The following is a 13843-nucleotide window of genomic DNA, read 5'->3' as shown; positions in this document are numbered from 1 at the left end:
CGACAGATAATTGTATGTGTGGGGTACAGAAATTAGGTAGTATTATTGCACACAGCGTGAGTCCATGCAATTTATTATGTGTCTTGTTAAGCACATTTTTAATCCTGAATGTATTTAAGCTTTCCATAACTAATGGTTTGAATACTTACTGACTCAAGACATTTCAGCTTTTCTTTTTTAATTAATTTGTAAAAATGTCAAAAAATATAATTCTACTTTTTTTTTTTTTTTATCTTTATTTAACTAGGCACGTCAGTTAAGAACAAACTCTTATTTTCAATGACAGCCTAGGAACTAACTGCCTTGTTCAGGGGCATGACAGATTTTCACCTTGTCAGCTCGGGGATTCGATCTTGCAACCTCTCGGTTACTAGTCCAACACTCTAACCACTAGGCTACCTGCCACCCCAACTTTGACATGATGGGGTATTGTGTGTAGGCCGGTTACACAAAGTCTAAATATTATCCATTTTAAATTCAGGGTGTAACTCAACAAAATTTGGAAAAAGTCAATGGGTGTGAATACTTTCTGAAGGCACTGTAAGTAAGCATTTCACTGTTAGTCTACACCTGTTATTTATAAAATATGTGACAAATACATTTTGATTTCATATGTTGTGTGGTCCTCCCACTAAAACTCGGGAAAACATGCAGTTTATTAGGCTACAGATGAAATGATGATGAACTTGATGAACTATGATGAACTTCACAGGGTCACAGGTGGTGAAAGTTGATGAGCTTGATGCTGCTTTCCAATAAATATAGAGGGTCTTATTCTGATCGATGCTTGGCTGCAGTTTGACAAATAGAGCGCGCATTCTAAGACCAGAGTGGGCACTTCTGTTATATATAACGCAACAGTTTTTGTGTCAAAAACCATCAGTAAAGTTGAAAATGCGATGGAAACCCATTTAACTTCTATTTTTTATTAGGTACACGGGGATTTAACAGCAAGTGTTATTTTTATGTGTATTATGTAATCACGCACAGCTTTTTATCCGCATCAAGTCAATTTGATGGAAACACATCTCTGGTGGGAAAATGTGCAAATTGTATTTATGCAGATGATTTCTTTTGGAATGAAAATCTGTTGCCAATTGGATGGAAACCTAACTGAGGAAGAGGAATACCTATTTGAGAATGCTGTTCATCGACTACAGCTCAGCATTTAACGCCATAGTACCCTCCAAACTCGTCATCAAGCTCGAGACCCTGGGTCTCGACCCCGCCCTGTGCAACTGGGTCCTGGACTTCCTGACGGGCCGCCCCCAGGTGGTAAGGGTAGGTAACAACATCTCCACCCCGCTGATCCTCAACACTGGGGCCCCACAAGGGTGCGTTCTGAGCCCTCTCCTGTACTCCCTGTTCACCCACGACTGCGTGGCCATGCACGCCTCCAACTCAATCATCAAGTTTGCGGACAACACTACAGTGGTAGGCTTGATTACCAACAACGACGAGACGGCCTACAGGGAGGAGGTGAGGGCCCTCGGAGTGTGGTGTCAGGAAAATAACCTCACACTCAACGTCAACAAAACAAAGGAGATGATTGTGGACTTCAGGAAACAGCAGAGGGAGCACCCCCCTATCCACATCGACGGGACAGTAGTGGAGAAGGTGGAAAGTTTTAAGTTCCTCGGTGTACACATCACGGACAAACTGAATTGGTCCACCCACACAGACAGCGTTGTGAAGAAGGCGCAGCAGCGCCTCTTCAACCTCAGGAGGCTGAAGAAATTCGGCTTGTCACCAAAAGCACTCACAAACTTCTACAGATGCACAATCGAGAGCATCCTGTCGGGCTGTATCACCGCCTGGTACGGCAACTGCTCCGCCCACAACCGCAAGGCTCTCCAGAGGGTAGTGAGGTCTGCACAACGCATCACCGGGGACAAACTAACTGCCCTCCAGGACACCTACACCACCCGATGTCACAGGAAGGCCATAAAGATCATCAAGGACAACAACCACCCGAGCCACTGCCTGTTCACCCCGCTATCATCCAGAAGGCGAGGTTAGTACAGGTGCATCAAAGCAGGGACCGAGAGACTGAAAAACAGCTTCTATCTCAAGGCCATCAGACTGTTAAACAGCCACCACTAACATTTAGTGGCCGCTGCCAACATACTGACTCAACTCCAGCCACTTTAATAATGGGAATTGATGGAAATTATGTAAAAATGTCTCACTAGCCACTTTAAACAATGCCACTTAATATAATGTTTACATACCCTACATTACTCATCTCATATGTATATGTATATACTGTACTGTATATCATCCACTGCATCTTGCCATCTTTATGTAATACATGTATCACTAGCCACTTTAAACTATGCCACTTTATGTTTACATACCCTACATTACTCATCTCATATGTATAGACTGTACACTATACCATCTACTGCATCTTGCCTATGCCGTTCTGTACCATCACTCATTCATATATCTTTATGTACATATTCTTTATCCCTTTACACTTGTGTGTATAAGGTAGTAGTTGTGGAATTGTTAGGTTAGATTACTTGTTAGATATTACTGCATTGTCGGAACTAGAAGCACAAGCATTTCGCTACACTCGCATTAACATCTGCTAACCATGTGTATGTGACAAATAAAATTTGATTTGATTTGATTCATGATTTGATAACTGTGATATGTGGTTGTCGTACCTAGCTACCTTAAATGCACTAACTGTGTAAGTCTCGCTGGATAAGAGCGTCTGCTAAGAGCATGTAACAGAGAACAGCTCCGCCTCCGACGCGTATAACACATGATTAGATGATGCTGGTGTGATAGTTTGACATGCCATACAGGTGACATGTGTACGTGTGAGATGTGTATACGTAGTTATAGCTACGTACATCAGACTGGAAAGAGGGATCTGTCCCCAGTAACAGCTCCAGCTCAGGCCATGGTCGGAGATGTTGGTCTCTTTCCTTCTCCAGCTCCTCGTCAACAGACAGTTTCAGGTCAAACACAGGAGGCGAGTGCAAATCCAGGAGGTTAGGGTCTTGGTTGAAGGACGTCTGTTTGGCTGAGTGAAATCAATGTAATTAATATAAAGGGCAAATGTGTAACTGTAAAACAGTTAGAGATAATTGTTACAATCCAGTGCTTATTTCATTTCTGTAGATTACTAATTATTCATGGATGTGTCGCAAATGGTACCTTATTCCCTATACAGTACCCAGTCAAAAGTTTGGACACACCTACTCATTCAAGGGTTTTCTATATTTTTACTATTTTCTACATTGTAGAACAATAGCGAAGCCATCAAATCTATGAAATAACACATATGGAATCATGGTGTCACCAAAAAAGTGTTAAACAAATCAAAATATATTTATTATTTGAGATTCTTCAAAGTAGCCACCTTTGCCTTGATGACAGCTTTGCACACTCTTGGCATTCTCTCAACCAGCTTCACCTGGAATGCTTTTCCAACAGTCTTGAAGGAGTTCCCACATATGCTGAGCACTTGTTGGCTGCTTTTCCTTCACTCTGCGGTACAACTCATCCCAAACCATCTCAATTGGGTTGAGGTTGGGTGATTGTGGAGGCCAGGTCATCTGATGCATCACTCCATCACTCTCCTTCTTGGTCAAATAGCCCTTGCACAGCCTGGAGGTGTGTTGGGTCATTGTCCTGTTGAAAAACAAATGATAGTCCCACTCAGCGCAAACCAAATGGGATGGCGTATCGCTGCAGAATGCTGTGGTAGCCATGCTGGTTAAGTGTGCCTTGAATTCTAAATAAATCACTGACTGTGTCACCAGCAAAGCACCCCCACACATCACACCTCCCCCTCCATGCTTCACAGTGGGAACCACACATTCCGAGATCATCCGTTCACCTACTCTGCGTCTCACAAAGACACGGCAGTTGGAACCAAACATTTGCAAAATTGGACTCATCAGGCCAAAGGACAGATTTCCACCGGTTTAATGTCCATTGTTTGTGTTTCTTGGCCCAAGCAAGTCTCTTCTTCTTATTGGTGTGCTTTAGTAGTGTTTTCTTTGCAGCAATTCGACCATGAAGGTCTGATTCACCCATTCTCCTCTGAACAGTTGATGTTGAGATATGTCTGTTACTTGAGCTCTGTGAAGCATTTATTTTGGCTGAAATTTCTGAGGCTTGTTAATTCTAATGAACTTATCCTCTACAGCAGAGGTAACTCTGGGTCTTCCTTTCCTGTGGCAGCCCTCATGAGAGCCAGTTGAATTATTGCGCTTGATAGTTGATAGCGACTGCACTTGAAGGAACTTTCAAAGTTCTTGAAAATTTCCGGATTGACTGACCTTCATGTCTTAAAGTAATGATGGACTATCATTTGTCTTTGCTTATTTGAGCTGTTATTGCCATAATATGGACTTGGTCTTTTGCCAAATAGGGCTATCTTCTGTATTCCACCCCTCCTGTACCTTGTCACAACACAACTGATTGGCTCAAACGAATTAATAAGGAAAGAAATTCCACAAATTAATGTTTAACAAGGCATTAACTGTTCATTGAAATGCATTCCTGGTAACTACCTCATGAAGCTGGTTGAGAGAATGCCAAGAGTGTGCAAAACTGTCATCAAGGCAAAGGGTGGCTACTTTGAAGAATCTCAAATATAAAATATATTTTGATTTGTTTAACACTTTTTTGGTTACTACACTTTTCATAGTTTTGATGTCTTCACTATTATTCTGGAATGTAGAAAATAGTACAAATTAAGAAAACCCCAGGAATGAGTAGGTGTGTCCAAACTTTGACTGGTACTGTATGTAATTAAGGTATTTGAGTTTTTTATAACTTTGCAGAAATTTCGAAAAAAGTTTTTGCTTTGTCCTTATGGGGTATTGTGATGTCATTATGGGGTATTGTGTGTAGATTGATGAGGTTAAAAGAAGCATGTTAGAATAAGGCTGTAACGTAACAAAATGTGGAAAAAGTCAAGGGGTCTGAATACTTTCCGAAGGCACTGTATGCTGCATGTAGGGAATAGTGTGCCATCTGGGACACAGTCCATTACCGTCTAGCAAAGCTCTGCACTTTAAAACAGCATAATACTTATGAACCTACAGTATTTACAAGACAATAAGGCTGTGAATTTAAATCTTTAGAGAATGTCTTACCAATGACTTGTTCAAATCCTTGTAGCACTTGCTGAATGTGCAGTGTGAAGTCATCAAGGCAGGGATAGATGGTTAGCTTCACTCGTTTGCTGGGCGAACTAGGAGAAGGAAAACAACAGCATCTGTGTAATATAATCACTTCACTGACTGAGCTGACTGACAGATTAGCAGAAAAACACTAGCTGATGTTTGTGAAATTCATACATTTTTCTAATAGAGGAACATGGAGCGATACAGTTTATTGTAATACACTGCTCAAAAAAATAAAGGGAACACTTAAACAACACAATGTAACTCCAAGTGAATCACACTTCTGTGAAATCAAACTGTCCACTTAGGAAGCAACACTGATTGACAATACATTTCACATGCTGTTGTGCAAATGGAATAGACAAAAGGTGGAAATTATAGGCAATTAGCAAGACACCCCCCAAAACAGGAGTGATTCTGCAGGTGGTGACCACAGACCACTTCTCAGTTCCTATGCTTCCTGGCTGATGTTTTGGTCACTTTTGAATGCTGGCGGTGCTCTCAATCTAGTGGTAGCATGAGACGGAGTCTACAACCCACACAAGTGGCTCAGGTAGTGCAATTCATCCAGGATGGCACATCAATGCGAACTGTGGCAAAAAGGTTTGCTGTGTCTGTCAGCGTAGTGTCCAGAGCATGCAGGCGCTACCAGGAGACAGGCCAGTACATCAGGAGACGTGGAGGAGGCCGTGGGAGGGCAACAACCCAGCAGCAGGACCGGTACCTCCGCCTTAGTGCAAGGAGGTGCACTGCCAGAGCCCTGCAAAATGACCTCCAGCAGGCCACAAATGTGCATGTGTCAGCATATGGTCTCACAAGGGGTCTGAGGATCTCATCTCGGTACCTAATGGCAGTCAGGCTACCTCTGGCGAGCACATGGAGGGCTGTGCGGCCCCACAAAGAAATGCCACCCCACACCATGACTGACCCATCGCCAAACCGGTCATGCTGGAGGATGTTGCAGGCAGCAGAACGTTCTCCACGGCGTCTCCAGACTGTGTCACGTCTGTCACATGTGCTCATGTGCTCAGTGGGAGCCTGCTTTCATCTGTGAAGAGCACAGGGCACCAGTGGCGAATTTGCCAATCTTGGTGTTCTCTGGCAAATGCCAAACGTCCTGCACGGTGTTGGGCTTTAAGCACAACCCCCACCTGTGGACGTCGGGCCCTCATACCACCCTCATGGAGTCTGTTTCTGACCGTTTGAGCAGACACATGCACATTTGTGGCCTGCTGGAGGTCATTTTGCAGGGCTCTGGCAGTGCACCTCCTTGCACTAAGGCGGAGGTACCGGTCCTGCTGCTGGGTTGTTGCCCTCCTACGGCCTCCTCCACGTCTCCTGATGTACTGGCCTGTCTCCTGGTAGCGCCTGCATGCTCTGGACACTACGCTGACAGACACAGCAAACCTTTTTGCCACAGTTCGCATTGATGTGCCATCCTGGATGAACTGCACTACCTGAGCCACTTGTGTGGGTTGTAGACTCCGTCTCATGCTACCACTAGATTGAGAGCACCGCCAGCATTCAAAAGTGACCAAAACATCAGCCAGGAAGCATAGGAACTGAGAAGTGGTCTGTGGTCACCACCTGCAGAATCACTCCTGTTTTGGGGGGTGTCTTGCTAATTGCCTATAATTTCCACCTTTTGTCTATTCCATTTGCACAACAGCATGTGAAATTTATTGTCAATCAGTGTTGCTTCCTAAGTGGACAGTTTGATTTCACAGAAGTGTGATTCACTTGGAGTTACATTGTGTTGTTTAAGTGTTCCCTTTATTTTTTTGAGCAGTGTATATAAGTGAAGTCATACCGCCATGGAGTCTCCTCACGGGAAACCTCTTTATCCTTCTCCGTATCTAGGTTGAGAAAACACTAAGCTTCAGCAGACATTTAAGTTGAACACCTTAGTTAATAGAGTTAATATCTACTTTAGTTTTTTTTTTTTATACTATAAATGGGATTCACCTTTTGTGTCGACTTCAGAGTGGAGCTCTGTTGTGGCTGTCCCTTTGGCTGAGACATCATCTGTCATTGGCTGGTTCACAGGTGTGACTGTAAGCAGGACGTTCACTTCAAATACAGCCTGGATCTCTTCTTTAGGCTCTTCCTTTTTAAAATCCGGTAGCATCTACAAATGTAATCTCAGTTAACCAAGAACTAAAGTTGGTCCACGAGAGATTACTAGAAAATGTGATACTACAAGTCAATTTAGTATTACAAGTGACGCATTGTTTAGTGATGTTTACATGTTTCTGACCACATTGGCACAATAGATAAAAGCTGATCTACCTTGTTAACAAGCTGTGGTTGGCCTTGGCTTGGTGAAGAAAGTTTATGCGCCGCATTACGACCAGTTGGCTCTTTGATAATATTTATGTAAGGTCCACTTGCATCCATCCTTGCCATTTTTCTAGGGAGTACACAGGCAAATATTTCAACATCGCAAGCATGCTAATTAAACTCATTGACAAATGCCATAACCTTACTATATTTCCCTTAAAAACCACTTACTTTGTCTTTTGTCTTCTCTCTTTCACTCCATTAGTGTTAGAGGACTCTCGGAGAAACAACAGAAGGAGTTGAACTGCAGATCTGACCAAGACACAGAGCATCTCTTCAAACATTCTGTCTATCATGTTGAGGAAGTGGCTGAAGCGACACAAGAGGATCCTCCACTCAGCCACCTCAGCATACATCGGCCTGTTGGTCGACTGAGAGGACAGAGGGAGGAACAGTCTCTCTGCACCCTGGACCTCTGCTACCTGACAAGAAAAAAGACAGTACAATGATATATTGAATATATCTTATTCAATATAAAATGTCTCAGAGTAGGAGTGCTGATCTGGGATTAGTTTAGCCTTTTAGATCATATTGACTATTATAAACTGGGTGGTTCGAGCCCTGAATGCTGATTGGCTGACAGCCGTGGTATATCAGACTGTATACCATGGGTATGACAAAACATTCATTTTTACTGCTCTAATTAAGTTGGTAACCAGTTTATAATAGCAATAAGGCACCTCGGGATTTGTGGTATATTGCCAATATACCACGGCTAAGGGCTGTATCCAGGCACTCCGCGTTGCATTGTGCATAAGAACAGCCTTTACAACGTGGTATATTGGCCATATACCACACTCCCTTGTACCTTTTTGCGTAAGATATTCCATGGATCTGATCCTAAATCAGCACTCCGCCTCTGAGGTTCTTTATGAATTAGGGCTGTTTGTGTTGTCATGCCAACACCTATGGTTGTTGTCATGCCAAACATCAAAACCAAGGTAGATCAGCAGAGGATAGTGACAGAGATGTTTTTTCAGGACTCTTAAATGACATGTCCTCGTAACAATCTAAAGGACTAATACAGTGTACCTTCAGACAAGCTGCACGAATCAAAGTGGCAACTTTGTGGTGAAGGCAGTGAAGTTGTCTCAGTGCTACAGCACATTGTTGGTTCTGGGCCTCACAGAAGCCTATCAAGGAGTATGTGGTGGATTTATCCAACTAGGTAGAATAAACAAAACCATGTTATTAGAAAGGAGTTGAAAACAAGATTGTTATCCAAAAAAAACATGGTCCCACCTTGGTTAAAACAATGGCACCGTCAGAATCGCCATATCTTGTCTTGTCACTGGCCATCTCGAAAAGTCCTTTGATTTCAACCAGACATCTCAAGAAGATGTCATCAGTAAAAAAAAGACCTTTGGATAATATTTCCCTAAAAAATAAAATTGATAACAAATAATGTAATTCAAAAGCTCTTAAGTTCTATTTGGAAGGTATTTAATAGCGTGGAGACAAAGAAAAGCAGAAAAAGAGGAACAAGAAGAAGACAGGCAACACTGGCCGTACGGAGACTTATTATAAGACAAGTGAAATATCATGTGGCACGTAATATTTGATCAACACTCACTTAGCTTTTTTGGTCTTTGAGTGGCATACTGTGACCTTCCAGATTGTAAATGCCTTCCAAATTCTACAGAGAGCAAAAAGTTCATTGTAAAACTGGATTACAGTATTTTACGGTATTATATCACATACTTTCCACATACACATATCAGATACACACTTTTCATCATCCTTCTATAAGAATAACCATACAAACCTGAATTTTGCAAACAATGGCAACTTGAAGATTTTGAAAAACAGTTCTCTTTCAGAAAGCCAGTCTATTACAGACATGATTTCACCACTTCTGTCCTCCAAAACAGACACCTATAAAATAAAACCGAGTGAGGTGGACTCTTTGGGATGGTTTCCTGGACACAGATTAAGCCTAGTCTTGGACTAAAATTAAAAACACGTTGAAGAATCTCCATTGAACATGCCAAGGCTCATATACCCAAAAAACTATCAGTTGTATGAGAGCTGATCTAGGATCAGTTTCACTGTTTAGATTATAATTCATTGAATTATATGGATAGATCTTAGATCTGCACTCTTGCTTTGAGATGCTTTGTGGATACAGGCCCAGGACTAGGCTTTACTTGTATTCTGGGAAACCTGCACATAAAATAGGAGTAAATTATGTGTGCGTCCCAAATAGTAACAAAAGCCATATATAGTACAATACTTGTGTCCCTTGTCAAAAGTTGTGCACTATACAAAGAATAGCAATATATGGGTGCGTTGGTAAATTCAATCTGGATTGCCAGAGTGCGCTCTGTGCGTTCGTATATTCAATCTGGAGTGCCAGAGTGCGCTTTGTGCGTTCATAAATTCAGAGCGTTGTCAGATTGTCCCTTCGTAAATTCAGAGTGTTGTCAGATTGTTCCTTCGTAAATTCAGAGTGTTGTCAGATTGTTCCTTCGTAAATTCAGAGTGTTGTCAGATTGTTCCTTCGTAAATTCAGAGTGTTGTCAGATTGTTCCTTCGTAAATTCAGAGTGTTGTCAGATTGTTCCTTCGTAAATTCAGAGTGTTGTCAGATTGTTCCTTCGTAAATTCAGAGTGTTGTCAGATTGTTCCTTCGTAAATTCAGAGTGTTGTCAGATTGTTCCTTCGTAAATTCAGAGTGTTGTCAGATTGTTCCTTCGTAAATTCAGAGCTTTGTTAGATTGTCCCTTCACAAATTCAGAGCGTTGTCAGATTGTCCGTTGGTAAATTCAGAGCGTTTCGCTCTCAGATCGTTCAGAGCACACACTGGAAGCTCTGGCCGAGGAGTTGGGTTCTGTCCTCACAAAGGCAGTCAAGCACCTAAGCTAACTTGGCTAACGTTGGCTAGCTGGCTAGCTACTTCCAGACACAAATGAGAGAAAAATCTCACTCTGACCATTTTATTCGCCCTAGCAGAGCTGGTTAGGGTGTTTTCATGTTATCTAGAGGGTTGGTGACGGTAACCGTGCTGCTGGCAACATTTTAATTACACTTTTTTTGCCGACGTTTACTGACACCGGCAATATTCAACGGGTGTTGAGCATTCGTAAATTCATCAGTTATTCTGTGCTCTGGCATACTCAGACGAGAGTGCTCTGAAATCGGAGTAGATAGCCAGAGTGAATTTACTAACGCACCCTATGTATTTTCACCAACGTTTAACAGTTCAACGGTGAACTAGTTGAACTGACCTTGAATATGCATGAAGCGCTAACGGTCCAGTACTGACAGCTCTGTTTAGCTGTCTGGACAGAAACCACCTGAAGATCATAGGGGTTGGGCTGGATCTTGAGGTCACCTCTGTTCCTCATCAGACAGTACACATACTCTCCAGGATCCTTTTTAGTCTCCTCAGGGATTTCCTGCACAACATCCACAAGGAAGTTAGATTTGCATTGATTCAAATATTATGTATTGATTATGAAGACGTATGCCAATGATTACAAAATATCTCTAGTGTATTTAAAAAAAAATAACACACAATTTAACTGTTATACTTATATAAACCTAGTCTTGGACATTTTTTTTTTTTTTTATATATATGTAAAATATAAAAACCGTGGACTGCAGAGACTCAATGATAAAGTTCACATCAATTGATCATATAGGCTAGCAACTAAAATGGTGGAAACCAACCTGTATGTTTTGTGGGCATGCTTTTGCTATTCTCCTGTCAGGAATCTCAGTGGACCAGCCCAGTTTTTCTCTCAATCTGATTATGTGGCTCACAACACAGTCATTGTCAGGCTCTGTTGAGAACCAACAATGTACAATAATTATGCTACGTCTAACGTCCTCACCCTGACATGTAGGCTATGTACAGAATAGCCTACATTTAAAAAAAAGCTAAGTGCAGCAAAAAAGCTTAATCAACCAGTTCCGTGTAACTATTTCGGGGTAATCTACCTTTTGCATCGAAGCGGACGTTTTTCACTCTATTTCCTTTATAGTTCCATGTGTCGGGGATCATTGAGGGTTCACACATGTGTTTAATTGGTTCAATGACCCCTCTTTTCAGACACAGTGGCTCCTGCTTGCTGGGCTGGAACATGCACCCAACTAGAGAAACAGAAATGTTGCGCGCACAATGATTTTGCTTACAAAATCCATTAAAATACAACAAATGAGGATGAGACTCACTTTTCTTAATGCTCCTTCCATGTAAAGGAGACCTGGACACATTTGATGATAGTGCATTTTCAGTGGGAGATTCTCCCACACCTGACAATTTACTCAATTTTATACATGATCTCTTGACATGTTTGTTTTTCTTTAGTAACCTGTAAAAATGACAAACATTTACAAATCCATACTGACAAGTAGCTAAGTTTCTAATTGAATTAAAAATACCACTTTGCTATATAATTGACAAACTTACATAGAAATGTAACTCTCTTCTTTTTCCTTGACATTCTTCCTGTGAAGTAAAGTATCAACCCTTGGTGGAAGTTCATTGGATCCTTTTCCTGAAGAAGAGCCTGGAGACTGCTGGAAGTTTGAAACCGTCAGATGCTGAAAATCTCACATTACCTAGCGTTATAATGACATAAACTAGAAGACTATTTCATTAGTTGGCCAGATCCATGGGATACATGTTACAGTATCAGGGTTGGGGAGTAATGGATTACATGTAATCCGTTACATGTAAGGGATTACAAAAAACGGCAACTGTAATCCTTTATGTTACCAGCAAAAATACTGTAATCAGATTACAGATACTTTTTAGAAATTAGATGATTACTTCGAGGATTACTTTTACATTCAGAAAGGATGTTTGTGAAAAAAAATATTTGACACTCCTCTGTTTTCTCAATGACATGCAAATCAGCATTGAAAAAAGGTGCAAGTCAGAGACCACTATGATGACACACCAAATGTGTTTGATGGATCACGGGAAGAGCAGGAATAGGCTTTTGTAGGCTACAGTTCAAGCTATGTCTTCCAATGCTGAGACTGCTGTCGGCATCCAAAGATGATCCAACTTGAATAAACGCTTGGAGGTAAGGACGATAGCAGTGTAGCCTACGGCGATACGTATATCACTTTACTATTGATATCTACATAGCGCATTGATGTGAATCACACTGCTGCTCTCTCATTTAGCTATTTGCGCCTTACGGATTGTGGTTGTTGTGGATGACTGCAGAATGCTGTGGTAGCAATGCTGGTTAAGTGTGCCTTGAATTCTAAATAAATCACTGACAGTGTCACCAGCAATGCACCCTCACACCTCCTCCTCCATGCTTCACGGTGGGAACCACACATGCATGCGGAGATCATCCATTCACCTACTCTACGTCTCACAAAGACACGGCTGTTGATGTTGAGATGTGTCTGTTACTTGAACTCTGTGAAGCATTTGGGCTGCAATTTCTGAGGCTGGTAACTCTAATGAACGTATCCTCTGCAGCAGAGGTAACTCTGGGTCTTCCTTTCCTGTGGTGGTCCTCATGAGAGACAGTTTCATCATTGCGATGGTTTTTGCGACTGCACTTGAAGAAACTTTCAAAGTTCTTGAAATCTGGATTGACTGACCTTCATGTCTTAAAGTAATGATGAACTGTAATTTCTCTTTGCTTATTTGAGCTGTTCTTGCCATAATATGAACTTGGTATTTTACCAAATAGGGCTATCTTCTGTATACCACCCCTATCAGTCACAACATAACTTATTGGCTCAAACACATTAAGAAGGAAAGGAATTCCACAAATTAACAAGGCACACCTGTTAATTGAAATGCATTCCAGGTGAAGCTGGCATTCCTCATGAAGCTGGTTGAGAGAATGCCAAGAGTGTGCAAAGCTGTCATCAAGGCAAAGGGTGGCTACTTTGAAGAATCTCAAATATAAAATATATTTTGATGTAACACTTTTTTGTTTACTACATGATTCCATATGTGTTATTTCCTAGTTTTGATGTCTTCACTAATCAAAAAGTTACATTACTGATTACAATTTTGCACAGGTAACCAGTAACTGTAACGGATTACATTTACAAAGTAACCTACCCAACCCTGACAGTATAAAGGTAACGCAGTTGCTAGATAAATGTATAATTCATCATGGATGAAAACGACGTCGTTAGCTGGCTAGCTAAGGACAATGGCTAAGCTAACTGACAGCTCTTGCTAGCTACTTACATCCATTATCAATTGCCAGGCTCAACATCAAAATATCAGAAGTTGATATTCTCAAATAATTCACTCATTTTCTGCATGAACTATTCAAGTGGTTAGCTAGCTATCTTATTGTTCATCAACAAAGTGCAACAAGAGATCCGTGGACTTGGCTTGAAAGCACTGGCAGTTGTAACAAG

The 13843-nt window shown here is 41.5% G+C and overlaps 1 protein-coding gene across 1 annotated transcript in view; it reads right to left on the bottom strand.

The window, feature by feature from the left end:
- LOC129813155 (dynein axonemal heavy chain 6-like) overlaps positions 1 to 13843 on the bottom strand; it is a 62636-nt gene extending 48793 nt beyond the window's left edge. The window contains exons 1-16 of the mRNA XM_055865399.1: positions 13668 to 13843; positions 11907 to 12016; positions 11669 to 11808; positions 11435 to 11587; positions 11165 to 11277; positions 10720 to 10890; positions 9259 to 9368; positions 9067 to 9129; positions 8736 to 8871; positions 8526 to 8657; positions 7665 to 7915; positions 7443 to 7563; positions 7119 to 7281; positions 6964 to 7009; positions 5124 to 5221; positions 2865 to 3037 (exon numbers count right to left, since the gene is read on the bottom strand). Coding sequence (XP_055721374.1) covers positions 2865 to 3037; positions 5124 to 5221; positions 6964 to 7009; positions 7119 to 7281; positions 7443 to 7563; positions 7665 to 7915; positions 8526 to 8657; positions 8736 to 8871; positions 9067 to 9129; positions 9259 to 9368; positions 10720 to 10890; positions 11165 to 11277; positions 11435 to 11587; positions 11669 to 11808; positions 11907 to 12016; positions 13668 to 13673 — 1986 coding nt within the window. The 5' untranslated portion in view covers positions 13674 to 13843. The remainder of the gene's footprint in view (positions 1 to 2864; positions 3038 to 5123; positions 5222 to 6963; positions 7010 to 7118; positions 7282 to 7442; positions 7564 to 7664; positions 7916 to 8525; positions 8658 to 8735; positions 8872 to 9066; positions 9130 to 9258; positions 9369 to 10719; positions 10891 to 11164; positions 11278 to 11434; positions 11588 to 11668; positions 11809 to 11906; positions 12017 to 13667) is intronic.

This window comes from Salvelinus fontinalis, chromosome 16 (genome assembly GCF_029448725.1).
Source record: "Salvelinus fontinalis isolate EN_2023a chromosome 16, ASM2944872v1, whole genome shotgun sequence".
Lineage (NCBI taxonomy): Eukaryota > Metazoa > Chordata > Actinopteri > Salmoniformes > Salmonidae > Salvelinus > Salvelinus fontinalis.
The sequence above is the reverse complement of the archived record's forward strand: the minus strand, read 5'-3'. Positions and strand labels throughout refer to the sequence as shown.